Genomic DNA, 26,528 nt, shown 5'->3' with positions numbered 1-26,528 from the left:
ATTGTACATTGCTGTTTACCTGCCACTTATTATTTGCCTCCCTAGGAATTGTATTCCTTGCTACCAGCCATGGCAAAGAACTGTTCGGAAATTCAGGTGTATCCCCTAGCTAGCTTATCCAAAAACAAGTGAGAGGTTTAGATCTGGATGGGGGAGAACAACCTCATAAAACATTTTCAAGACACAATTGAGAGATTATCTAAATAGATAAGTTATAATGTAAAAGGATGCTTGGCCCAGCGCTTCAGTCATGAAATTTCATAGCCATCAATGACATTGACATATGAAGTCTAACAATATACACAGAGCACGTTTCCTACAAAGCAGAATGCTTTGGGCATTTATCACAAATAAATATTTGCATTCCACATAATACTGTTAAATGTATCCTAGATACAAAGCATCCATATTCATGCTGTGTATCTTTGGTTATGGCCATATATTAAAATGAAGAGGTAGCGCTTATTCGCTTTTTTTTTGTTATGCTCTTTCTATACATTCTTATTTGTACTTGACACCTCCCAAAATTTACCTGTAATAGTTGAGATTTTTGTAGGAGCTCCATTCTGACCTGGCAGTGTCACTCTTGGAAACATGATGGAAACTCCATTAATAGTAATATTAATAAATCCAAAACAAAAGAAACTGTCATAGATTAAATAGTTAACAAAAAAATGTCCTTTCTTTACTTCATACATCTTTCGTCAGTTTTAGAAGATACATCATTCCTTTTTTCCCTCCCCAACTACTGTAGATGCGACAGTGTGGAGCTTGATGATGAAATCAGGATTCAGATAGGAAAGAACAGTGCTTCAGACGCCTGCAAGAAGCTGGAGAACAGTTTGTGCTCCCGGAAAGTAAGCAGCTTTCTATTTACTTTGTCATTCCTGACATGTTCTTTAAAGTCAGTAGGACTTATCCTGTGCTGAGGCACACGTACTTCCTTTATTGTGTCAATGATGGATCAAATGCTCTCTTACCCCCTCCCTTATGAAGCTGGTTCCTGACATTACGGTACAGAAAATGCTTGCAGGAAATGACCCTACTTTTCAGCATTTTAGATCATAACTACATCTGAAATTTTGCATGAGACAACTGTACATCAGCGGCATGTTAAAACTGTTCTGTAGTTATCCTGCAACATCTGTCATTCAAGACCGACATCCAAAATGTGTGAAAATGCTCTGGGGAGTTGTGCCATTTGCTGAGCTGGTGCATACCAGGCTTTCTCTTGTTCTCAAGGGAAGAAGCACATCACATGATTTCTTTCACTGTCTTTGTTATCAGGTTTGCAAGAATGGAAGAGGCAGCTGTAGCCTGAGAGTTATTTTTGGAATAAGGGTTCCTCTATATGGCCTCTTGACTGGCTGAGTAGACCTTCCTGTTTGTGATGTATTTGTCAACATGTCTCCCCTTGGTGCTGAAGTGTAATCTCACTAGTTAGATACAAAAATGCCACCACATGCCACGTTCATAGCCCTCGGCTTCAAAACACAAAAAGATGCCAGTAATTCCCAGAAGTGTGGAACTTGACAAATTAACATATAGAACACCAACAGAAAACATTTGCATTCCCTGTTAATTGGTTTCATGTACCATATTGTGATTAACAAGCAACATATTGATAGCAACAAACAATTTTTTTTAAAAAAAAGATATAGTGGCAGATTTTCCTAAAGAGTCTCAGATCATCATAACTGCTAAAACAGTGTTACATCCTTGACTTACAAGTTTTGTTCAAATATATCTGTTGCATTTTCCATGTGTCTGATTTGTTTTCGGAGCATTTATTTTTAAATGAAAAGTACAAAGAAAAAATAGTCCTGTAACAAACATACTTAGGGCCTAATCCTATCCAACTTTCCAGCACCGATGAAGCCGCAATGCAGTCCCGAGGTAAGGGAACAAATGTTACCTTGAGGAGACCTCTGTGACTGTCCCTCCATTGCAAGATGCAGCACACACCCTGTTGGCATGGCTATATCGGCCCTGGAAAGTTGGATAGGATAGGGCCCACAGAGCCCAATCCTATCCAATTTTCCAGTGCAGGTGCAGCCGTGCCAATGGGGCATGCACTGCATCCTGTGGTGGGGAGACGTGCACCAGATCCTATGCCCTCCATGGGCAACCTCCTCACCCCCTTTCCTCAGCGAGGAAAGGGAACAAACATTCCCTTATCTGAAGGAGGTCTCCATGGCTGCCCCCCTACTGCAGGATGCAGTGCATACCCTGTTGGAATGGCTGCACCAGCACTGGAAAATTGGATAGGATTAGGCCCTTATTTATGACTGTTATAAAATAATGTACAGAAAACTATAATCCAGAGGAGATATCTGGGGAAAAAAAAAATTCTGCAGGTTGCAAAACCAGTTTAATGCCATTTGTGCTTTGATGTACTCTTCGGATTTTGAATAGTGCAACACCCCTTATGCATCTGCAAAAAAACAAAAACAAATAATAATGTTGCATTGTGACAAGAAAAGAGTTGGGCTGATTTTATCATTTTAAAACCCATGAATATAGCAAAGGTAATTCACAGAGAAATGTACAATAGCCCTCTGTCTCCTTTTGAAGACAGGTGAAGGCTATTCGTATTTTGAAGGTGGGCTGTGATACTTTTATCTGAGCCTTCTGAAGTTTCTCCTTTGGTCCTGTGTGCTTCTTCTCCAAACGGTATTTGGGAGCACAGTGCATCTGCATGCCTCTCTAGAATGTTTATTGTTTATAAAGCAGATAATTCAGATGACATCCCACAAACTGACATCTTTTAACCCAAAGGCTCTTGCAAGACTGTTTTTCAGGACTTGTCTGTAAACAAATTCCCTCTACTTCCTTCCCTTTTTTTATACAAACCAGGAGATTTTCATAGAGAAAATAAAACTAGGCTTAAGAGATACCACATGACTGAGATCTGCTGTGAGAACTCAATAGGACTGTGAACATCTGCTTCAGGCACCAGTAATTGTGTCTGTAATTTTTCATTGCAGTGTGTTGCAAGATCCTTGTTCTTTCTTGGGGCACAATTATCTAAATGATCTTTATTTTAATCTCCCTTTGTGACTTGGAGTAATTTTTTCAATGTCAAGATCAACCCATGTCAGCAAAAAGGTGTTTTGGTGCTAATTTTGTCTTCCTTTAAGAAGTTTACCAGAAACTATGTTCAAAGCTGTGGCAAGAGCACATGAAAGAGCACATTTTTGCCCATTCAAAGTTAAAATTCCTATTCAAGTATCTGTATAGATATTAATATCTTATTGTCTAATAAACGATCATATCTATTACTCCAATAGAAATAATAGATGCTAAGGCTTGAAACTTTAAAAAGTCAACCAAAAAAGGCATTTTTTGTCTCAATATGCATACAGGCAATACTGCTAAAGGACTTGCACATATTCCGGTGTGTCCTTCACACCATGCTAATAGAAGAGGGTTGAAATAGACACATTGGCAGTCAGGGTATTCTAGAATTATGACAAGGATCAAAGACCACATTTTTAATGATGGGGGGAATACATCCTGTAACACATGTAAACCCTATAAGAAATACAACAGTTAAAAAGAAAGAAGATTTTTAAAAGGGTAGATTATGGCAGCCTTCATTCATTATAGCATAATCAAAACTTTACACTATTTCCAAAAATCTGTCATTTTACCAGTTTATAGTTCTTGATTCTATTCCAGTATTACAATACAGATCTCCATGGTTCCAATAGTACATTGTCCACTTTCAGCCTTACATTTTTGTCACCGTGTAACTTAACACCTGTGATTTCGGATACATATAAATGTGATTTGTTAGACCAGGGGTGTCAAACATAAGGCCTGGGGGCCGGATGCAGCCAACAGAAGCTTTTTATCTGGCCCTCGGGCTCTCAGCTGCTGAGCAATGCTGAGGTGACACTGCTGAAAGGGTTGCCCACATGATAATTTGGCTCTCCCATATCTTGAAATATGATCAAGATCTGTGTATTTTCTCTCCTGCCATTAGCAGCTAATGTTCCTACATGAGAACAGAGTGTTTATTTCTGGTTTTGACCTGTTTAATGACATCACTTCCTGTGTAATGATATCACCTCCGGCCCTCAGCAGGCTTTTCAACCCTCTGTATGACATGAGTTTGACACCCCTGTGTTAGATCAACTTTTGTTTAATAGCTGAAAGGATGCTTTAAAAAGTCCTAGAAGCTGATCAGCTGAACTTACATCTCAGCAAGTAATGCCCACCCTAACATGCCCCCTCCCTTTTAGAAATGAGAGGGCAACGTGGGCTATTAGTTGCCATTCCTGCTCCAAGTTAAGGAAATGTGGTGATTTCACAAAATGTTTTGTGTGTCAGTTTCTCATGAGGCTTATTTTGGTTCAGTGTCCCCTCTACTTTCTATACTTGTATGAGTCAGTAATAAACACAGTGCAGTTTCTACTTGGGAAAAGGGTGTTGATTATTGGGAAAAGGGCTCAAGAAAGAAAAAAAGATTGCGAAATCCTGGAACTAGAAGGAAGAAATTCAGAGGAAAATTAATAGTGAAAGGCAGGACCAGTTTGCAGAGATGAAAGGAGAGGAGAATGTATTTGGGCTCTCATCCTGAAAGACTGTGATGGCCATGGGCTCTGTTTGGAACACAGTTTCTGTACTTTAGAAAGGAATCTTGAAAAAGAACATAAAATGTTGCATGAGTTTGCTGAACACTTTGATGTGGCTGTTCACATTTCATATGAATTTGGGCAGACGCTGGATATGTCCTCCTAGGTCACTGATTCCGAAACTTGCCAAAGTAAGATTTTTCGCTACATTGCATTTTAAGGAAATTTTCCTGCAGTCTCAGCAATATGAGGCAGTCCAGATCTTCCCATTTCACATACGGTTTAAGAGAGAGATAAAATCAAAATGGGAAAAATGGGTGGTGGCCCCCTCCCGGGCCAATTACAATCAGCTCCCTCCCTGGACACTTTTGGAGTTTGAAGACTGTTATATGTCAAATAACTTTTTGGTGGTGGGAGGGGTGGGTGAGATTTGGTTGGCAGGGGATACTGAGAGGAAACTGTGGGAGATTTTATATTTTTATGGCTGCTCTCTGTATGCTTTCATGCTGCGTATTCTTTTACTTTATGCTTATGGCACCTGTTTTAGGTTTTCTCCTTGATAGCTACTTTTTGTGTTTTGTGATTAGGAATTGGTTTACGTTGTAAACTGCTTTAGGCATCAGGTTTTACTACCTGGGGGAAGGCAGGGTATAAATTTGCTAATTAAAGATTAGGATGGTATGCGTATAGGTATGATTTTCATAGGCTTATTATTTTGGTTCAGTTGGAAAAGTCATTTCAAAATAGAAAATATTACTTCAACTTTGGTGGAAAAATCAGGGTTTTTTTTCCAATTAAACTTAGAATTAGCTAAGGATCTCTTCTCAATATGACAATGCTTAAACCTCATCATGTTAGAAGGAACTAATTATACCCTCATCTTCTTGTGAACCAGATGGGCTTCTCTAGAATCTGGGGCCAACCTGGCATACCTATGTCTGTCTTGCCAGTATATATGGACATGTATTCCCTAAATTCTTGTTTCTTTCTTTCATGCTGGATGTTTTCATTAGAACTGACATCATTCATTCGCTCCATTTTAATGCTGAATCCAGGCAGTATCCTAAATTATTATATTCCTATTGACTCAATCCTGTTGGCACCTTTCTGCTCGAACAGGTATTCCAGCCATGCTAGGAACTTCCCTTGTGTTGCAAAAGGTGATATGCCAGAGCACATGTCCTGGTTGCTACCCAGACAGCAAGTGGCCAGCTCCGTGAGCCAGGGGGCTCTGATGTGTGGCAACTTGTTTTCCTTTAAAACACAGCTGTAGCACCAACAAGTGTTGTGGCTTCTCCTGGCTACCTGTTCTTTAATGGGTTATTTCTGCCTTGTCCTTTCTCCTGTGTCTCAGATACTGACTTGCTAATTAATTGTTCCCTTCATGCCAAGCACAACATTCAGCCAGTTAATTAGTTCTTGTTACCTGCTGTTTTAATGATGTATTTTAGCAGCCGTAGCAAATGCTTGCAGATTTTTTTTCCATTTTATTATCACAATTGCGACATGGATTTTATTGTTGCTTTTACTTTTCCTTTGTTAGTGAATTAAAACAGTAATAAAATACAAAAAGGGGGGATATGTATAGCATAAATAAGAAAACATGCACAAAATTTCAAAATATATTAATAGCACATACGGGGCTCTGGATACTGAATTTGTCTGGTTTGTTTTTCATGCGTTCTCTGGAGTTTGAGGTGTGTTTTTGTTTTGCTTTGGAACTTTCAATGTTTCAAAAAGTAGAATCCACCAAAATGCAACTTTTCAGACAAACAGTCTTAATAACAGCTTGTTTCTTTGAAAATGATCTTCCAAGTTCACGGAAAAGTGAGGGTTTGCAGTCCGGAATGAAAGCATCATGAGAAAAATAGATGTGTTTATTTGTTTAAGTAACAGAAGGATAATTGTGTTGCTAAAGAGAATCAGAATGGCCAACCGAGGCACACAGGATTAAGAAAGCCTAACTTTGTCCATTAAAAGACTGAGGTTTCGCAACATTGGGAAGCAGCTTAAAGCCATCTGTGAGGCTAGCATGTGCCATCGCCACATCATACTGGTTGGCTTAAGAGGGAAAAATGTTGACGCTAAAGGATGTGAGACGTCAACCCATTTGAAATGCTGGGGGATTAGAAAAGTGGTCATTCTAGTGACTAAAATGGGGACTTCACAGTAAAGGGAAAGGCTTTTCAAAGGCTTTTCACAATTCTACCACAATCACAATGTGGTATACAGACCAACAGCCCAATTCTATGCTTCTGTAGAGCTGAGGGCTACAATGGAGCAAAAATGGCAGCTGCTGTATTCTATGGGGTAGAGAAACAGCACCAGGTCTCCTCAGGGTAAGGGAACAAATGTTCCCCTACCTCGTGTAAGATCCAGACGGCCCCAATGGGTCTCCTTGGATCTCTGCCGACTACTGAGCTGGTGCAGAACTGAGGAGACCTGTGTCAGGTTTCCCAGCCTAGGAGGAGGGTCAGGATATGGTGACAGAGCCTGCTGCCATTTCTGCCCACTCCTGGGCCTGCTCCTCCCCTCCCCGCACTCAGTTTTGCCCCCTTCCTGCCCTCCCCCCAGCCCTGAAAAGCCCTGCCGCTGGCTGTCCTTACTGCTGGGAGCTTTTCAGGGTTAGAGCACAACACTGATAGAATTTGCAGGCCTGAATAAGACAGGACCTAATGCGGTGGTTTTCAAACTCTTGTGGAGAGTTTGAGCCACTGTAAGTGCTTGCAGGGGCGGAGGCAGCAGGGGCGGGTGGAAGGCAGCGGCGCGATCCCCAGGATTGTGCTGCCTAGGGGGCTGCAGGGGCTTGGGTATGGAGAGCCCAGAGCGACCTTTGGCAGGGCTCCCCGCAGCAGTGAAAGTAAAAGCTGCGCGATCGCACCCGCCTCTGCTAAAGCGGCAGTGGAGTGCGATCGCTCCACTTTCACTGCTGCGAGGAGCCCTGCTAAAGATCACACCAGGCTCTCCGCACCCCAGGGAGGCTGCAGGAGGTTTGGTGGTCGTGTGTGTTGTGTAATTTGCTGTCTCCTCTTTGCTATGCTGTGCTGCTGTTATTGCTCTTGTAAATTTGTAAATACAGACCGAATTGGTGGTGGATTTCCTCCATGTCTGTGTAATCTCTGCTGGGCTGTGTCCTTGAAACGGCATTCCGCTACTCTGCCTGATAAGGAGAAACTCCCTCCTCGGCAGAGCTCTTGGAGGCTATCTTCGGGTGCTGAGTGCTGGTGACACGTCAGTGCCAGTGGTGCATCAGTAGCACTGGTGCAAAAGTACCGTATCGCACTTTTTGTGATAGTGGGGCCAGCGATGCTGGTGGAGTGTCAGAGCCAGGCCCATAGGATTGGGCCCTAAGACATTTATGTTAGCATTACTTTTCATGGACTAGACAAATCAAGTTCATCTGATGCATGAAGTGTTATCTTCAAGTGGCAAATATAGAGTCGTCCCCCCATATCTTCAGGGGTTCTGTTCTCCCCACCCACGCGGATACTTAAACTGCTGATATGGGAGAACCCATTGTACGACACGCCCCTGCACCCAGGCACTTTGTTTTTCTGTACTTTTATTTTCTTGTTTAACACAGGAAGAGCAATGGGTACAGGAGGCCATGGAGAACTGCAGATGAGTGGAACTGTAGATACCAGATCTGCAGATACATGAGGATGCCCATACATGGATATAGGAGAAAGGGGGAAAATGGGAACTGTGGGGCCAAAGGCTATGAAAATCCAGAAGTACAGTACACAAAAGCTTATGCTATATTTTAAAGTGTTAAAACATTCAGGTGGCACTGAAAACTATAAGACTTATACTTTTTGCTGCTACAGACTGATGGCCCAACCCTCTTGAACTTTTCCACACTGACACAGTAACAATGAAGCCCCAAGGTAAGGAAACAAATGTTCCCTTACCTTGAGGCCTCCATAATTGCCTCCTCATCACAGGATGCAGTACATGCCCCGTTGGCAAGGCTTCATCAGTGCTCGAAAGTTGGATAGGACTGGGCCTTAGGATAGGGCCTTAGGAGAGTTAGGACAGACAAAAGAAAATATTTCTTTACTCAGTATGTGGTTGGTCTGTGGAACTCATTGCCACAGGATGTGGTGATGTAATCTGGCCTAGATACCTTTAAAAGGGGATTGGACAAAATTCTAAAGGAAAAATCCATTACAGGTTACAAGCCATGATGAGTATGCGCAACTTCATGATTTTAGAAATGGGTTATGTCAGAATCCCAGATGCAAGGGAGGGCACCAGGAAGTGGACTAGATGGGCCTATGGCCTGATCTAGTGGGGCTGTTCTTAAGTTCTTATGGGCCCTAATAGGACTTACCCTCTGGAAGTTGCCAGTATCCTATGAAGTTCTAGGAAAAGATGATACTTCTTAGCTTCCCCTGGCCACTATGAGACATTGGACTAAATAGATTTCTCATGTTCTCAGACCTTTATAGAGGCACAGGTATCCTTATATATCAGGGGTATTCAAACTTTTTGGCAGGAGAGCAACATCATCTCTCTGACACTGTGTTGGAGGCCAGGAAAAAAAGAATTAATATACTTTCAAATTTGAATAAATTTACATAAATTTACATAAATTTACATAAATGAATATATTAGAGATTGAATTTATATGAATGAATGAATGTCTTGCAGTAGCTCATGACCTATAAAAGGCCTTGCACAAAGCAAGGCTGACCTTTCCTTCACTGCCGCTGCTGCATCACTGACGTGAAACAGCAAGCAGTGAAGGGAGCCCTTGTTCTACAGCTCATGCAAGAGGTTGAACAGTTGTCCTCACACTGAGAGCAGCTGCATCAGGCCAGCACAGACTCCAGCAAGTCTCCAGAGGACCAGGTGCTCATTGGAGACTGGGGGCTTCCCATGGGCTGGATTGGGGGTCCCTGAGGGCCATGAATGGCTCCCAGGCTGGGTATTGGTCACACCAGTTATATATGATTCCAGTTTGGTCATCAGTAATTTTACAGATTCTTACATCAGTAATTTATTACAGAAAGGGAAAGTCTGCCATTAACTATGAAACTTAATTACTGTATGATTGATATTTGACACATTAAACCCACTGAACAGTATCCCCATTTCTTTTCAAAAAACTACAGAAGTTCTTTTCATGGTGGAAGTCTGAGCTTTTGCTAATCACTCCAGCAATGCAGGCTCTCATGTAATAATTCAGAGCCTGAACTCTGCACCAGGAAGTCCATTCTCTATTCAACTTGCAATGTGGCCATCTCCACAAGTTTCAACATTGTTTCTCAGCCTCAGTTCATGATCTGTTATACAGAGATTAGAATATTGGACCCTTTTGGTTTGTTTTTTGTTCCTTTGGGGGGGGGGGAACAGCATGTATGTGGAGCTAGTTGAGGATTAATTTGCAGTGATTGTTGACAGTATGGTGCTGTTTCAGTGAATTCTGTTACTTCCCCTTCTCCAGGATTGCAGTGTCACTGTATTTGGTTGCACAGTTCTAGATATTTTTTACCTTAGATGGCCAGTCTTGCTGCTCTTTTTCCTAAGGTGTGTTTCCCTGTCATATAATTACTGTATTTGGATACTGAGCATGCCTTTTCTGTCATCTCTCTCTCATTCTTGACATACTATTTCTCTCCAGTATTTCATAATCTGACCATTTTTATCAGCATTGCACTTACAGTGCTTTTTTCTCTTTAAAACCCCCTCCAGTTATACGTATTATCACTCAGGGCAATCATGGATATGCTGTTTCATATCCTTGTACTGCTATTTTGACTTGGGGGGGAGGGGAAGTGCAGGTTGTAAATTGTAACCCTTACTCCTATACCTTTGCTGGGGATTTTTCAGAAACTTTTCTAGCAAGCAGGTGGTTAGACGTGACGAAAGAGGAGCCACAGTTCAGTGCACACTTAAGTGCAATGGTCTCCATGGGGTTTAAACCTATGTAGCTTCATTCTGAACTGTGGACAGGAAGCAGTTGTCTTATGTAAATCCACTGACTTATGTGTACAGTGTTCTGACTGTGAATGACTATACCTAATTCACAATACATCATACCTACAGGGGGATTTCCATTCATATTCTTATAGAAGTCAGAATACACAGGAAGCCTTGACAATATTTATTTTTTCAATTTCCTGTCTACTCAGTCAGTGACAGGAGTGCTGATGTTGACTATTATTAAATTAAAATAAGCTAGGAAAGAAAAATAAAAACTGGAGGGGTGTGTTTGTGAGAGAGAGAAAGAGAGAGAGAGAGAGAGAGAGAGAGAGAGTTTCTTATTAAACTGCTCAGTGAGGTAAACAATATCACCTTTATCAGGAGAAAGCTTAAGAAGTTGGAGCCATTTAGCTTAGCCAAAAGGTAAAATGAATAGGTGGACATGGCAGAGACATGGACATGTGGACATGGCAGAGACAACCTGTATGCTTGTCCATGTGGGTTTTATGTCATGGCACTGATTCCAAAAGACTTTAAGGGAAGTATCCTAGGACAGTAGCTACTGTAGCAAGATGAATCAGAAGGCTTTTTAAGATACTGAAGCATCTTTGAAGCCTCTGTGGGTGTTAGCCAGGGTAAAAAATAGAGAGAAAATTGGCAAAAATGTCATGGAAAATCCACAATTTTTTAACTAGAGTGACATTTAATTTTTCATAGGACAAAAAAAAAATTCCACACTTATAAAGGACTCCTTGCCACATGTTGTGGTGATGGCACCTGCCCGAGATACCTTTAAAAGGGGATTGAACAAATTTATGGAGGAAAATTCCATCCAGTGGCATCACTAGGATTCGTGTCACCCGGTGTGGAAAGCCTGCGCGTCACCCCATGCAGTGGGCGGGGCAACACCCCAGGTGGTGGGCGTGGTGATGTACCATTGCCCCGCCCCCACTGGTTTTTTGGCAGTACCTTTTGATAGAACACAGATATTTCAATGGAGTTTGTTTCATTGCATTCTGCATGAAATTACGCATTGATTGATATATAACATGATGGTCTTATTCCTCCAAATTCTGATTTTAGTGATTTTGAAAACTTGTGGAGTCTCACACACACACACACACACACACACACAAACACCCATGTCAACTTGCTAACACCTTATTGCAGCAGTTCTCAAACTTTTAGCAGTGGGACCCACTTTTTAGAATGACAATCTGTCCAGGACCCATTGGAAATGATGTCATGGCCAGAAGTGACATCATCAGGCAAATTAAAATAAATAATTATAAATAATTAAAATAAAAGAAATAATTAAATATGGGGGAGCGAGTCCTGTTCCACCAAGTGAGTTTTCTCTGTAGTCTGCCTGCAATAACACCCCCCAAAAGAATCAGTGAGATCTTCAGCCCTCCCAGTGCCCAGTTTAAAGTCCTTCTATTTCAAGCACACCAATACAAAGACCCACTTGGCTTTACAAGTCTGAGAGCCCAAGCCTGTGCCTGTCTACTCAGAAGTAAGTCCCATTAGCGTCAATGGGACTTACTCCCAGGAAAGTGGGGATAGGAGTCCAGCCTCAGAGCCCAATTCTATGCTTGTCTACTCAGAAGTAAGTCCCATTAGAGTCGGTTGGGCTTACTCCCAGGAAAATGGGTAGAATTGGGCTGTGAGGGAAACTGTGAGGGCTGTGAGTGCAAAATAGATAACTTTCCCCTTACCAGTTCAAGCCTCTTTGTTGGTCCTTTCTAGTGGGGGGGCGGAGGCTACCTTCTGGGGCTTTTGTTGCACTCCAGTCCCATCGGATTGGGACCATTCTGGTGCCCTCACATTCTTTGCTTGGCCTAACCACCAGCCAAGGCACATCTGCCTATTCGTGAGTAAACGCGACATGAGGCTGTTTCACTTCCCATAGGGCTCCATACACTTGCAGCTGGGGGGGAGGGACCTCCTCCTCAGGTGTTTTTGGGACTTTATTCATTGGATCAGGACCATTCTGATGTTGGAGTCCTCTCAGCCTCCCCTTTTGGACAGAGCAAGGCAAGGTTGCCTACTTGCGAGTAAACACGGCCACGTGGCTTCCTTCCCCTTTCCATAGAGCTGAACACATTGGCAGCTGGGAGCGGGAACCTCCTTCTCGGGTGTTTTTTGGGGGCTGCACTCATTGGATCAGGACCATTGTGACGTCCTTGGAGTCCTTTCAGCCTGCCCTTTCTGACAGACTAAGGCCAGTGTGCCTACTCGCGAGTAAACGCAGCCACGTGGTTTTGCTTGCTTTCCATAGGGCTGAATAGGGACCTCCTTCTCAGGTGTTTTTGGGGGGGCTGCATTTACTGGATCAGGACCATTCTGGTGTCGTTGGAGTCCTCTCAGCCAGCCCTTTCTGACAGACTATGGCAAGTATGCCTAATCATTAGTTAACACACGATACGGCTCACTTTCACTTTCCATAGGGCTCCATGCATTTTTCCTTCCGGTTTTTTGACCATAACTTTTGAACGAGCAATCTCAACGGGGTTTTTTGCATTGTGTTCCGCTGGCCATTCCGCATCCAACGGTGTATGGCATGACGCAGGAGCTCGTAAAGGCGCGATTTTAGCGCATCACCCCCCCCCCCAGGGCATGTCACCCGGTGCGACCCGCACCCCTTTAGCAACACCACTGATTCCATCACAGGTTACAAGCCAGGATGGGTAAATGCAACCTCCTGATTCTAAAGAAGGCTACCCCCGAATGCCAGATGCAAGAGAGTGGCAACAAATACAGGTATCTTGTTGTCTTGTGAGCTCCCTGAGGCATGTGGTGGGCCACTGTGAGATGATGGAAGCTGGACTAGATGGGTCTTAGACCTGATCCAGCAGGAATCTTCTTCTTACGACAGGGAACCATTTATATAGCTCTGTAAACCTCTTTGTGAACTGCTTTTTGTTGAAATGTTGTATAATACTACTAAATGATGGACCAAATGCCTGGGTTTGGTTGATTTATGTTACACAGTGTTCTTCATACTGAACATTTCCTTCCCCATTGTACAAACATTACTCGCATTCTTCATACAGCATGACTCATGCGCTTCCTTGTCACAATCAAGTATACAGTATGCCTTATTGCCTCATTAAAAAATTTTTCTGTTCACGCAAAGAAACTGCAAGGCACATATCCAATAGGAAATGGTTGTCAGTAGCACAGAGTAAAAGGTAATTCTTCTAGTCACAGTAACTGAAAAATTTGCTATTTAAATTTACTATTCACTGTGCAGCTTCCCCTCCCAAAAGCGACGGGGGCAATGATGGGGAAATGGCAGTTTACTTACCACACCAAACAGACAGCTATCTTTTCATGTTAATCACAGGCTACATACTTGGGACATTCCGGGAACCCCCTGTTAGGAAGAGGGAAATGATTCAAAAACAAGTCCCATCATCTCCTGTATTCCACGCAGAGAACTGGAACTATTGCCTGTGAAGTTTTTGAGATCCAAGCCTTAGTAATGCATTTATTCTTCTCTTGAACAAGTTGGTCCTACAATGTACTCTCAGGGATTTATTTGCTTTGTCTACCTTAAAGGTCTTTGGTAAAAGCAGCAAAACCCTCAGCTATTCAGGACGGGTTCAGCTAGGAATGGAAGACAAGGAAACTTCCAGCAGCCTATCAGAGGTAAGTGATATCAGTGACTGGAGACATTTGAATCTTTTCATTTCATACCAAGACAAGGAGAGTCGTGTACAGATGGGCTATCATTGGATTCCGATAAGTGCTACGCTATAATGGGCTGATGTACTACTATAGTGCATTCAGAGGACAGTAGTTTCAAATGTTTGAAACGAATAACTTTAAGAAGTTTTTATGGAGAAGACATTCTGAAAACAAAATTTTAATTCTTGAAATACCACTTTTCTCTCAGTATGTTTTAGATCTGAAATATCTCCACTGGCTGTGATCATATGTTTACTTACTTGAGAGTAAGCCCCATTGAACACAGTGGCACTTCCAAGCAAACATATATAGGATTGCACTGTTACAGCACAATCCTATGTATTACTACTCAGAAGTAAATCCTATTGTATTCAATGGGGCTTGCTCCCAGGAAAATGTGGATAGCATTGCAACCCTAGTCATATTCACTTAAATTCAAGGATTCTGTCATGTATAGATTGTGGCTTGGGCATTGTGTAGTTTTAATTAGTACAAATAATGACACTTGTCTCAGATTTGTCTCCTCTGCCACAGACTCACTTGGTGGCCTTAGGCAAGGCCCTCCTTCCCATCCTCATATGTTATGGAGATAACAATATTTACAGTACAAAGTTTTTGTAAGAATTATAAGACAGGTTATAACTGAACTGAATTACATTTTTTAATTGAAGTGCTTCACATACTCAGCAATGCTATACCAAAAATATGGATTAACAGTATTCTTTTAAACTTACAGTTTGGTAATTTCATATAGTATATCTAGTGTGAATCACTCAGCTTTGCAGAATGTGTGTGTTGGCATATATTTGCCTGTGTGAGCTTCTGAAATGGATCAAGCCATAAAATTGAAGAGAAATTAAAATAAAGAATTTATTGCAAATTCAGGATAATATCCTGTGGTGACAAAAAAAAAGTAATATATAGCTCACTATATACTGATGACAACTTCCATAATAGTTTATCTGGTGCTGGGAGGTACTGTAGAGATTTCAGGCATTGGTCACTACTTTGGACTGTCCCTGTTCCTGATCCTGCTAAGTTCTGGCAGCAGCCAGTCTAGGGATTGTTAAAAGTTTTCATGTGGCTTGTATGTGTCAGTCATGCTGACACATTAAACTGTGCCTGACACCTAATAACTACTGTATTTCAGTTCTGTATTAGGATATGAATATTGGGACTAATCCTGCTAAGACATATTGCTTGATCTCTGCCATATGTGAGTGTTGTGATTTGTAGTCGACTCACATACGGTTCATCTACAAGACCTGGATTTAACCCATTCTTGATCCACTTAATTCCACTTAATTAAAAACTGGCTGGAACTTAAGCTGGGCAGTAGTCAAGTACACTAATTTAACCAGCCTGCGGTTACAGCCTTAGGGCACAATCCCCTGGGAACTCCGCCTGTGTAAATGTCATTGAGATGAATGGAAGCTTACATAGCAGTCAATACATATGCTATTAGTTTTTGGCATTAGTTGAATTTGGAAAGCAGCATTGCCCAAAACATGCCAGTGGAAATCAGAAATTATGACTTGATAATGAACACTCGGTGCTCATTAAAAGGACGCTGAAAGAGAACAGGGCCATTAAGAAACATAATGTCATTTTTGGAGGAGCTAATGCAGAGGCAAGTTTGAAGAATAAAGATGAGAGCCTATTGTAGATTTAATCACATAATTTGCAGCACTCTTCAATTTATTTTGGCGAACTGTTCTAAGAATTTTACAGTTAAGTTAGATTTGCAGTACTGAAGATTACTTTTCTTCTTTAGACAGTAATAATTTTGAACTTGCTGTAAAGACCTTAAAAGCCTCCTTTTCAAAGAAGGCATAGTTTTAGTTGCTAAACACTTTAGTGAAGGAAAGCCCCTGACTTGATTTTGTTGAACCCTTTGACATCCTAAATTGCGCTTAAGCTGGTGAACTTGCACCAGCTTCTGGGTGTCATGAATGTACCATAAAGCACATTTGCACCACTGCAGGAATCTGGGAGTCTGGGACAAGGATGAGTGCTGGCCTCCCCACACTGGAGCAAGCCCCAGCAAAGGTAGCAGCATAGGCAGCAGGTCTCCAGCAGGGGGGTTTGGGAGGACAGGGGGAGGGCGTTTCAAGGGCGTTCTGGGGCAGCGGGAAGGCCGGATAGTGGGATAGGATCTCTGGCACTTAGACCTGATCCTAACCCCCTCCCAAGCAGCACAGCCATACCCCTGGCTGCTCAGATCTGTGTTATTGCTTTAGCTGGTGCAGAACCAAATAGCCCCATTGTGGTAGCTGGGGCAGTGCTTGGGGTAAGGGGAAAAAATTTACCTTGAGTTGTGCCACAGCTGCCTCCATCCCTGCGCTGGATGCAGTGCAGGCCAACCAGCCTGCCTGTTCCAGCACAGGTTATGACTGGGCTGTAAGTCATTCACTCAACAAAACTGACAGAGCATTTTCTGGAATCACAGAAGACCATAATTATTAATGCTTTCGTAGGACAGATTTTGTACTCAAGGCAAACCAAATAACAGCAGGTGCCTTTTTGAATGAGGGTCAGGTTTTTAAACAATTCTTAGGAGGATAAGCCATAACAAGAATAGTGGTGTATTCAGTGGAATACAAGAACTAAAAATACATGCAGTTTTGTAAAAGTAAATGTAGACATTAACCTAACTGCAGAAAGTGACCCAGGCTGTTTTTATGTTTTTGTAAGTAAATAGCATTTGGTGGCAAAGGCAAAATGTGCCAAAATCATGGCAGAGCATGTGGGGAGGGGGAATCGCCCCTCATGTGCTATTTTTAATGAAAGAAAGCTTTCATTGGCCCCTTACGTCCCAACATGATTTTGGCCCATTTTGTGGCTCTCTTCTGAGACATTTACAAAATAAAACAAAAAACAATCCTGAACAACCAGGGTCAAATTACATGTTCAGTTAATTTCTAGTTTAACCCTTAGTTATTATAGAAGCTGCATGGGAGCCACTTTTTGGGTGCACACCCAATGCTTTTACAGGTTGTCCCTCCTTAGTAACAAATTCAGGACATGTGGATCTGACTTAAAAACCAGAATTGGTTTGAAGCCCTGATTAGCCAGATAAAACAGATTTTTCTCCTGAGAACAATTCCAGTTAAGCGGCTGTTCTCATGATACTGGGAGCCACAGGCCTTTTGCATGCCTCAAGATGGAGTTCATACTCAGAATGGAGCTTGCAAAGTTCTTCACTAATAGGTCGCATTTTTTTCTAGTCGCTCCTTGGCTGCTGTTGTAACTCTTTAAACTTGATGATCTGATTTTTTTTTACAATATATTTGTGTTTGACTAAACTAATGTTTCTTTCGTAGAGTATATTGACTAAACAGAATATATCAACAGATATGCTGAAACAGCAGATTATATCATTGGAAAAGCAGAGAGAAGAGGTAATTTGAAGCATCCTCTTCGGATGTGCAAATGGATACCCAATGCAGTTACATTAGAGTGACATGTTAAGTGACTGAGATCCTCTAAAACACGTTCACTGTTTACAGTAACCATTTTCGGTCTTTTCCCCTTTTGCGTTTTTGTTGAAAACACAGGCAAAATCTTTCAAAGACATTATATGCTTTTTTGCCTTGTGATGAGTGAATGGGGAAAAGAGCACTTGAAATGAACACTTTAACAAAACAATACGTATGAAGTGATACGTTCTCATTTTAAATATGTGTTCTTACATGAAGTTAAATTTATAGACTTGCAAAAATTGCAAGGAGTCGAAACCCTTTCTTAAAGTTAAGTATGATGTCATCTGTAGTTCCCAAACTTACCAGGGTCACGTACCCCGCAGCCTCTTCTCTCTGGCTCAACCGGGTGCCGCCACCTTGGATCTCATGCGATCCAAGATGGCAACACTAAAATCTCATGAGACCCAAGGTGGTGGCACCCAAATCTTATGAGATTTCAGTGCCACCATCTTGGATCCCACAAGTTTTTGCAAGATCCAAGATGGTGGTGCCCAGGATTGTTGGTAAGGGGGTGATCAGAGACATCTGAATAATGTTATTGATGAAGATTGTTTCTAGAGGTATTTGGTGGCAAATGCATCTGTTTTTGTCTCAGGGAGCCATGGCCAATCTTGATTCCCTTTTGCATGTGATTGAAATGTGCATACACACAAATGTTGCATTTACCCTAAAAACATATATATTTGTAGTGGCCTTGATCTCAGTGGATGTTTTCATTTGTATTGCTACTCAATGCATTAACTGTGGCACATCTGCCAGTCCTGCACTAGCTATCTGTTGAGTAGCCTGCGTTCGTTCCTGCATCTTATCACTTGCACTGCGAGGAATCAAACTCTTCTATACAATAAGACAAAAAGTCAGGCTAAAGAAGAGGATGTAAGCAGACAGAATGCATTGAATGCATTTGTGAAGCCACAAAGGGCCGGAGGCCTACATACATTAGAAACCACATTTTTCTGTTTGACTCTTAGCACATAGAAACGGTGAAATTCTGTGGAGAGACAGAAACATTTGATACTTGCTTTTATCAGCTTTGAAACTCTTCCTACTAAGATCCATCAGACAGCAGCCAGGAGTACTTATTTGTTTGAAGATTTAGATCCCAGCTTTCTGTTTTTAAAAAAAAAAAAATGATCAAGGCAGTCTAAACCTTTTATAGATAAACTATATAAAACTAGATAAAATACACTCGTTGTCAAATCCTATGCAGATCTACTCATTTAAATAAGCCTCACTGAGTTCAAGGGACTTAGGGCCCAATCCTTTTGGGCCGTAGCAACGGCACTGAGCTTCAGCGCCAGCACTAGGTGTTGTAAATGTGCTGGAAAGCACATTTACAGCACTGCAGGAGGTGGCAGTGCTGGCACCGGGCCAGTGTCAATCAGTGCTGTGCCCAGCCCCAAAAGGAGGCTGCTGCATGGCTGTTGGAGGTAAGAAAGACCACCAGGCGGCAGTGCAGTCTTTCGGGTCAGGGGAAGGTGTTCCAGGGTGGTAAAAGGGTGGGGGGAGGAACTGGCCCAGGAGGAGGAAGCAGGTGGGACTGGTGGAGGCCTCCTCTGCTGGATCCTATCTTCATGCCATTTTGGCACCGCTATTCCTCCAAGCGCCAGGAAGGATAGGATTGGGCTGCCCGTCCCAGGTAGGTGTGTATAATAGCATGTAGGCGTAGCCTAATGCAATAAGAGCAACATCAGGACCAATAAGCAACAAGAAAAGCAAGAAAGAACTCAGCAATAGTCATATCAACAGCCCCATAGCACAGCACTTTAAACATATTCACAGCAAAACCCTAACAAAACTTACAACAAACAAACAAAATGCCTAACAAAATGAGAAAGGCAGACAAAATTCCTGTCTAAGCAAAATTATCTTCAGCTGGTGGAGAAAGATAGCCAAATGTAGAGTAAGATATACATACACTGATGTCAGTGTCAAGAAGACCCTCTCCATTGTCTCTAGCAGTTGAACTTCAGCTAAGACTTCTGTACAGTGTTAGGAATACTGTGAGAAAAATAGTGCACTAAGCATAGTAAGAGTATTGATTAACCATTTCAGCTTCTGGCAGTGAACAATCAATGGGACCAGCAGTTCAGGCGAATGAAGCAGCACTATGAAAAAAAGGTAAGAAAACCACAAGTTTCAGTACAGCGAATGGATGGGGATCATCTGTCCTGTTTGTGAATGTTGCATACTGATCCTTCTCTTGTACTAACTAGCTGAAAAACACAATTGTATAAGCAAATATTTAGCTGCATGAAGTAGGAATGCTTGGACTACACTGCAGATTAACTTCAGTATGATGTATCTAACCCTAAGGTTGCTACTAAAACTAGCTGGGAAATAAAAGCGCAGTAGTAACCAAAGTGCAATATTAGTATATATTTTTCATCATTTAGTATTTTTTCTTAATGGTCGAGCCCCTAAAGTCTGATAATTTCAGGAATATTTCAGTGTTTCTTTGCATGTGTCTGTATTCAAATCATGATGTGTTCTGTGGCACTTTTCAGCGTAGCTACAATGTGTATGAACTTACAACAAGGTTTAAACCCTCCTTATGCTAGACTTTCCTAGTCTCTTATTAAAACATAAAAGAAAAGAAGATTCCACAATACTTTTAGGGCAGTTCATTTCATGACAAAGTACTTTGACGCTTGGGAAGTACAATATCTAGTAAAAATCTGCTTATGAAGTTTGTCTCTTGTGATGTTACTTCTGACTTCCAGGAGACTGTTTTGGGTTCTGCTGATCTGGTTTTAGTGCAATTGTCTGTAGTAACAACTTGTCAGTCCATCCTTCCTCTGCCAGCTCCTTAGAGAGCCAGGGTGGTGCAGTGGTTTGGAAGGTAGACTTAGACCTGGAAGATTCAGGTTTGAATTGTCCCTCAGCCATGAAGTTTCCTGGGTGATCTTGGGCCAGTCACTTTCTCTTAGCCTCACCTACCTCACAGGGTTGTTGTGAGGACAAAAGGAGGGGAGCAGCTGTGTACACTGCACTGAGCTCTTTGGAGAAAGGGCAGTATAAAAATGTGAAAAATAAATAAAAATAAATTGGTTACTACAGTCAGTTGCCCTAAAAGCAGAGCTGCAGAACCAGAGTTTTCTAGCAATTTTCAATTGCGGTGCTCCAAACTCCTGTGGCATGCCTGCGGACCTTTTAGAGCACACCAATGTGTCATTCCAGATTGGTTGTAAACAGCTGTTCTAGGATATTCATCCTGTCTTTAACTGGTGAGTTGGGGCCAGCAAGTTGGTTGTAGCCTTATGTATTGTGGGACTCAACAGTAATCCCACCAGTGATCCCCCCCATACACACAGAGAACAGGAGAAATGCATAATATTTATTTACTGTATTTCTATCCCTTCTTTCTCCCCTGGGAGTAAAAAAGCTAAAAGTGGATCCTGTATTATTGGTTAAGATTAAATATGAGTCCTGGGTTTGAAAGGCTGACAACCAATGCTTTAGCTTAGAATTTTTTTTAAGAGCAAGTCCCATTGTATAGTATTTTAGGTTATCAATGTACTTTACATGCATAATTTCAATAAATAAGCCCAGTCAGACACATCAGTGTTATTTTCATTTTGCAGATGGGACCAGGTCTGAGGACAAGAGACAGTAGCTTGCCTAAGTCATCTTGGGGAGTTTTGTTACTGAGATGAAATCTGAATTGGGGACTTCTCCTCGTGAGGTTCCTATTAGCCATGACGCTAGCTCTGTTTATCATGGGCCAGTTCACCACAACCACCCAAGTTGCTGTTGTTTCTGCATTCTTGATCTGGCAGCCCAGTTGTTTATGAAACAGTGTTTTAGAGCTTGCAATGTTCTCTAGATCCCTGCATTCCTGATGCGGTGTTATCCAAGTGCTGCTTCCTGGTATTCTTAAATGAATGTGATTCTCTTACCTCCGTCAGTTTTGTCTCTGTGATCATGTTGCAGGTCTCAGAAGTGAAAGCAAAACTGGAAACAATGCAGACGAGTATCAGGGAGCTGGAAAAAGAAAGGCACCAGATGCAGCAAGAATGCCAAAGGCTGGAAGCCCAGGCTAAAGATAAGCTGTTACAGGAAATGGTAGGAGAAGTAGAAAATGGCTGAGCTCTATAACAGCAAAGATCTCTCTAGTTCTGTGTGTGTTTATATGAGCAGTGCCAGCACCAGGTTGCTGGGGGCCCTGGTCAAAGGTCTCAGCCCACTTTCTGATGGTACATTGTGCAAACAAATGCCCCCAATTCTGAAGGGACAGGCGTTGGTCTAGCAAGGTCTTTCTCTCCTTGGACTTGTGCCAGCTAAAGAGGTGGCGCTGGTCTGAGGCGACCCATTGCTGAGTGGGAGGCTTAGGGAGGGGTAAGGGGATTTAAATCTCCTTTCCCATCCGAAGCCTTCAGAATCACTGGATACAGCATGTGTGGCTGCATCAGTGTGAGGGGAGGATAGCCTTGGGCTCCTTGAAGTGGAAATTGCAGTATAGGGGCAAGATATGTGCCAGTTTCCAACTGACCAAAGATATTGCTAATCCATTTTCTGGCACACTTTGGATTTTCAAATAGTGAGCGTAGCTAGCCTAATTGCCACAATGTCTAGCATATTGGCAGGTGTCATCCAAGAAGCTGCAGCTCTCTGTTTCAGGTAAAATTATGGACCTCCTGAGTCATTTCAGTTGCATTTAAAATTGGGCAAACACTGAGGCCCAAGGTCTAGGTCTGAGCTGTATGACTTCAGATTGCAGATGAGGGTTCATGTGACTGAAAGCTCAACCATCCCCCCCCCCCAAAAAAAAAATTGTTTGCACACAAAAGCTGCATGTTAGGGCAGCAGTGTAGCTGGATGGAGTGCCACCCCTAGGTATACCTTCCGGGGCCTCCCCGTCCAAACACTAATGGAGCTGCACTCCTGCCATGTCTGGAGGGTGTTCTGAGGGCTGGGGAAGCTATGTGCCTCAAAGGCCTTCTGAGGGCCCAAAAGTATCACTTCCAGTCTTCAGCCAAAAAGCAGAGGTGACAAATTTTTGGCCCTCAGAACACCCACCAGACACAAATGGAGCACAGCAGAACTGGGGGGGGGGGCAGCTCCTTGGAAAAGTGCTACCCAGAGTCCTGAGACCCATGTGACCCCTCCTTCCACTATGCTAGTGCGTCAGGGAGAAGGGAGAAGCGATAACACCCTTCTCACTAGCACCAAGTTTTCTATGTGGATGAAAATTGTGGAGCCACTTTAGTGATCCCCGATGCCTTTTGACAGACACATGTTCCAACAACAAGGCCTTCAGCGTGGCATTTGTATATGTGAGAAGGTCAGGTTAATGTTTCCTCAACTAGCTCCTTCAATGTTGTGGCCTACAAGCATCATAGGGGAGCTCATAATGTAGTCAGTAGAATTTCATTAGACTTGAGAGTATCTGGGATGAGCTACGGGATGAGCTTTGCTGTTTTCTTCTTGAAAAGTTTGGCTCATTTATTTGGAATAATAAAAAGAAAGGAAGCACATCTGTCAAAGAATGAAAAAAATGCAAACATCTGCACCTTATCAACATTTCTATGTGTTTTTACATTCCAGAGAGACAAAAAAACTCTAAAGGAAGAGAATAGGCTTTTGAAAGAGGAAACTGCCTTGACAAACACAAAGAAGATACATTATGAAAATGAAATAAGTCGACTCAACAAGGTATAGCTTCTATTGTACAAGTATTTTTGCACTGTTGCTTAGAAGTCTTTAGCTGCTCAATGCTCCTGTTCATCTGGTGTTATGTTATTGTAGAATTAGGGAGTTTTCTCTTTTGCCTCCTATGTATTTGTGTGTGTGACTAAACAACAAATAATAATGCACTCATCTCTGATGTGCTTAGTTTTCTTGGGCTGAATAATAGGGGTGGGTGGCAGTGTGGTAGTAGGAGGGGGGCTTTAACCCTTTGCCCCTCTGTGATCTTGATCTGGATTCAGCTCCACTTTGTCTGCCATTTAGCCCAAAAAAACTAGGTATATCAGGCTCAAATATGTTGTTAATGTAATGTGTTTGGCCCTAAGTGACAAAAGTCCTTTCCACCAACCTCTGAGCTTCTGTACAGGAAAGATGCAGGAGTCATGCACACAGCAGCTGTTTGTACATGTAAGAGTCTACCCAGAGTCACAGAAGTCTAAGAGTCTTCTGTGCACAAATGGCTCCTCATTAGATACTACAGACGGGAGGTGCGAGGCATCAGCTAGACTGGGTGTTGGCTAAGAGCCTGTAAGCATTAGAAGGCCTATCTGGCCAGGCTGACCCCTAAACCCTCAATACCTGTGGCAGCAGTGGTGCCCTGTATGCGAGGACAGAAAAAGGTATTGTGGGGCGGGGGTGCAGTTACACAATGCTTAGTTGTGCGATTCTTAAATACCGTAAAAGAAGAATAAAAAGCAAGCACTGAAAGGATAATAAGCATATTTCCAAACATAGAGGCTGCATAAAGCAATGAGAGTAATTTTTTTTTTTTAATTGTGTCTCCTGGTAAACCACAAGCACTTCCTGAGGAAACACATATCTTTGAAAAACTTAAGCTAGAAGACAAGACAGAAAACGTCAAGCAGTAAAAGTATAAGTTACTGTTTAGTAGAATAAAAATGTGAGCTCTGATCCATTAAATGAACTACAGATGGAGAAATGAAGCAAAATTTCAAAGGGCTGAATGCCAATAAAATAAAATCAGAAAATAGTAATATTTACATTTTCAAGAGTTCTGAGGGGTGACATGTAAGTTATGACAATCTAAGGATGGCAGGATTTTTGACAATGTTTTGAACATATGTGAAGCTGCCATTGGTCCATAGAGCTCAGCATTTTCTACTCTGACTGCTGTAAGAAATAGTTATAACTGAAGATGTTGGGGATTCAACATGGGACACATGCACTACTAGAGCTGTGACCCCAACACACAAATGAAAAGCTGTCAAAAACTCCTTATATTCTTTTGATGAAACAGAACACAATCTTTTGTCTTAGTTTTACAAGCTACATATTTTTTGTCCACATACTTGTCCTGTGAGCATCAATGTCTGAAGCTTTTTTAACATGTCATTATTCATTTATTTTATTTAAATGATTACTTACTCACTTTTCTCTCCAGATTTGAATCAGGAAGTATTATCGCAAGATAATATAATAAATTCTGGAAAGGTTTCTGAGTTAGAATGTAGAACACACCCCAGAAAAGTCCTTGCGCTATATCAGGTGCAGCTGTTGAGAAAATCCCAATCTTCAAAAGTAGCAACTAGGAGAGGGCCGTGAGCTTTAGTGAATGGAGTCAATGGAGGACATTTTTGGGTTATTTTTCTCACTCCGTTCTGAAGTGTGAAGTGTACAACAGCCCTTCTGTTCCTAGAAGTTGCCTTTCCTGTGTGGAAGGGTGCCTTTGGACCCAGCCAACTGTGCTGTATATTTTTGTAATGTAAGGAAAGGTATGTGTAAAATGCTGAATATGTAAGGAAGAATTGTCTTTGAAAGGCCACAATAGGTTTTTTTCTTTTTGTTATAATTTTGGAAAATGAGTATCCCTTTTCCACCAGTGTAAAGAAAAAGAAACACCAGTAAAAAGGGTGTTTTTGTTCAACATTGTATGAAAACTGTACTGTCTGATTGAAAATTGGTTTGTCTACTTGTGCTAGCTTCTAACCCAAAATGCCACATGTAGACCACAACTGGATGTGATGGGGCCACTGTCTTACCCATTCACCTACAGAATGGAGGTGATCAAGTCTTAAAAAGACTTTTAAAACAATTTTCCCACCAGCCCAGTTATAACAGCAGAAGTGAGTGCTCAAAGCAATAGGACAAGGTGAGATAAAATGGGAGGAGCAGGTTTTGTCCTTCTCAGCCATGCACTTGTTTTCACGTGAAGAATTACTCCCCCCCACTTTATAAGCAAATAGAGCAGACTTGTGCAGAAAAACAGATGACTACCCCATCATGCCTGGCTACTATAGGGAACAAAAGGCAGGAAACTCTTTTTCTTGTGGATCAGCACATAATTATTTACAATTCATAAGTGTACTTTGTTCAGCTTTTCTGACTGATCGAGTATTATGTGTGTTTATGTATTGCTAGAAGGCTAGAAGTTGTATTCATGTGGAATTATAGCCTCTTCCAGAACACACAGGGCGGAGGATAAGTAAAAGAACTATTGTATTAAGTATACATTGATGTATATTCAAATTGGGTAGGAGACAAATATGTGGAGGAGGGAACTGAAGGAAAAAAAAAATAACCCCAGTGTGAAGTAATGACTTCAGCTCCTCTTTGGTCAACACAACAATGCAAACATCACACAAGTGTATCATCATCCTGCTGCCCCACCAGGTGTAAGCCATATGGTAGCACGTAAAGCCAAACCATTTATTTCAAGCATCATTGGTGAACAAAACATATTGAAGTAAGGCTGTGATTCAGAATAAATTAGGAAAACATTTAAATGTAAACATGATTTGATTTTTTTAAAATAAGTTATGAAGTCTTTCTCTCAGTTTCCTTCCTCCTTTCATTTGGGGTTAATTATAATAATGGCATGTTGTATTTATACCTATCAACTTTTAAGATAATTCCTTAGTATTAAAAGCAAGTGGTCAGGAGTAGATTAGGGCAAGCCCTCTTCCAAACAGGGCCATCTCATCACTGAGGCCAACTGAAGTGGTTGCCTCAGGCAGAGGTTGGTGGAGGGCACCAACACTGTCTACCTACTTGCTTCCAATGCTCCTCATTCTCCTTCCACTCCCTATATTGAAAAGGAAGAGACAGAAAGGAAGAGAAATGTGCGGAGGGAGAAGAGAATACTGAATAAGAACATTGGAGAATGGGAGGCACATCACTGGCTAAGGGGGCAGCATCT

General features: G+C 41.9%; 1 protein-coding gene and 1 long non-coding RNA gene across 3 annotated transcripts in view; one reads left to right on the top strand and one right to left on the bottom strand.

Moving 5' to 3' along the window:
- Window positions 1-660: 660 nt before the first annotated feature.
- LOC136655984 (uncharacterized) lies at window positions 661-21,763 on the bottom strand. The gene is made up of 5 exons (XR_010794688.1): window positions 21,583-21,763; window positions 19,602-19,791; window positions 18,706-18,793; window positions 13,819-13,887; window positions 661-2,434 (listed from the first exon to the last, which is right to left on the bottom strand). It is a non-coding gene; the product is annotated as an uncharacterized lncRNA (long non-coding RNA).
- TNIP3 (TNFAIP3 interacting protein 3) overlaps window positions 14,070-26,528 on the top strand; it is a 47,096-nt gene continuing 34,637 nt past the window's right edge. For both annotated transcript variants that reach the window (XR_010794687.1, XM_066632759.1), the window contains exons 1-5: window positions 14,070-14,162; window positions 17,525-17,602; window positions 19,739-19,804; window positions 21,617-21,748; window positions 23,231-23,338. Coding sequence is in view for 1 of the 2 variants with exons in the window: in XM_066632759.1 (XP_066488856.1) it covers window positions 14,127-14,162; window positions 17,525-17,602; window positions 19,739-19,804; window positions 21,617-21,748; window positions 23,231-23,338 (420 nt within the window). In the remaining variant the exon portion in view is untranslated. The remainder of the gene's footprint in view (window positions 14,163-17,524; window positions 17,603-19,738; window positions 19,805-21,616; window positions 21,749-23,230; window positions 23,339-26,528) is intronic.

This window comes from Tiliqua scincoides, chromosome 6, assembly GCF_035046505.1.
Source record: "Tiliqua scincoides isolate rTilSci1 chromosome 6, rTilSci1.hap2, whole genome shotgun sequence".
Taxonomy (NCBI): Eukaryota; Metazoa; Chordata; class Lepidosauria; order Squamata; family Scincidae; genus Tiliqua; species Tiliqua scincoides.
Note: the sequence above shows the minus strand (reverse complement) of the source record. Positions and strands in the feature narration are given on the sequence as shown.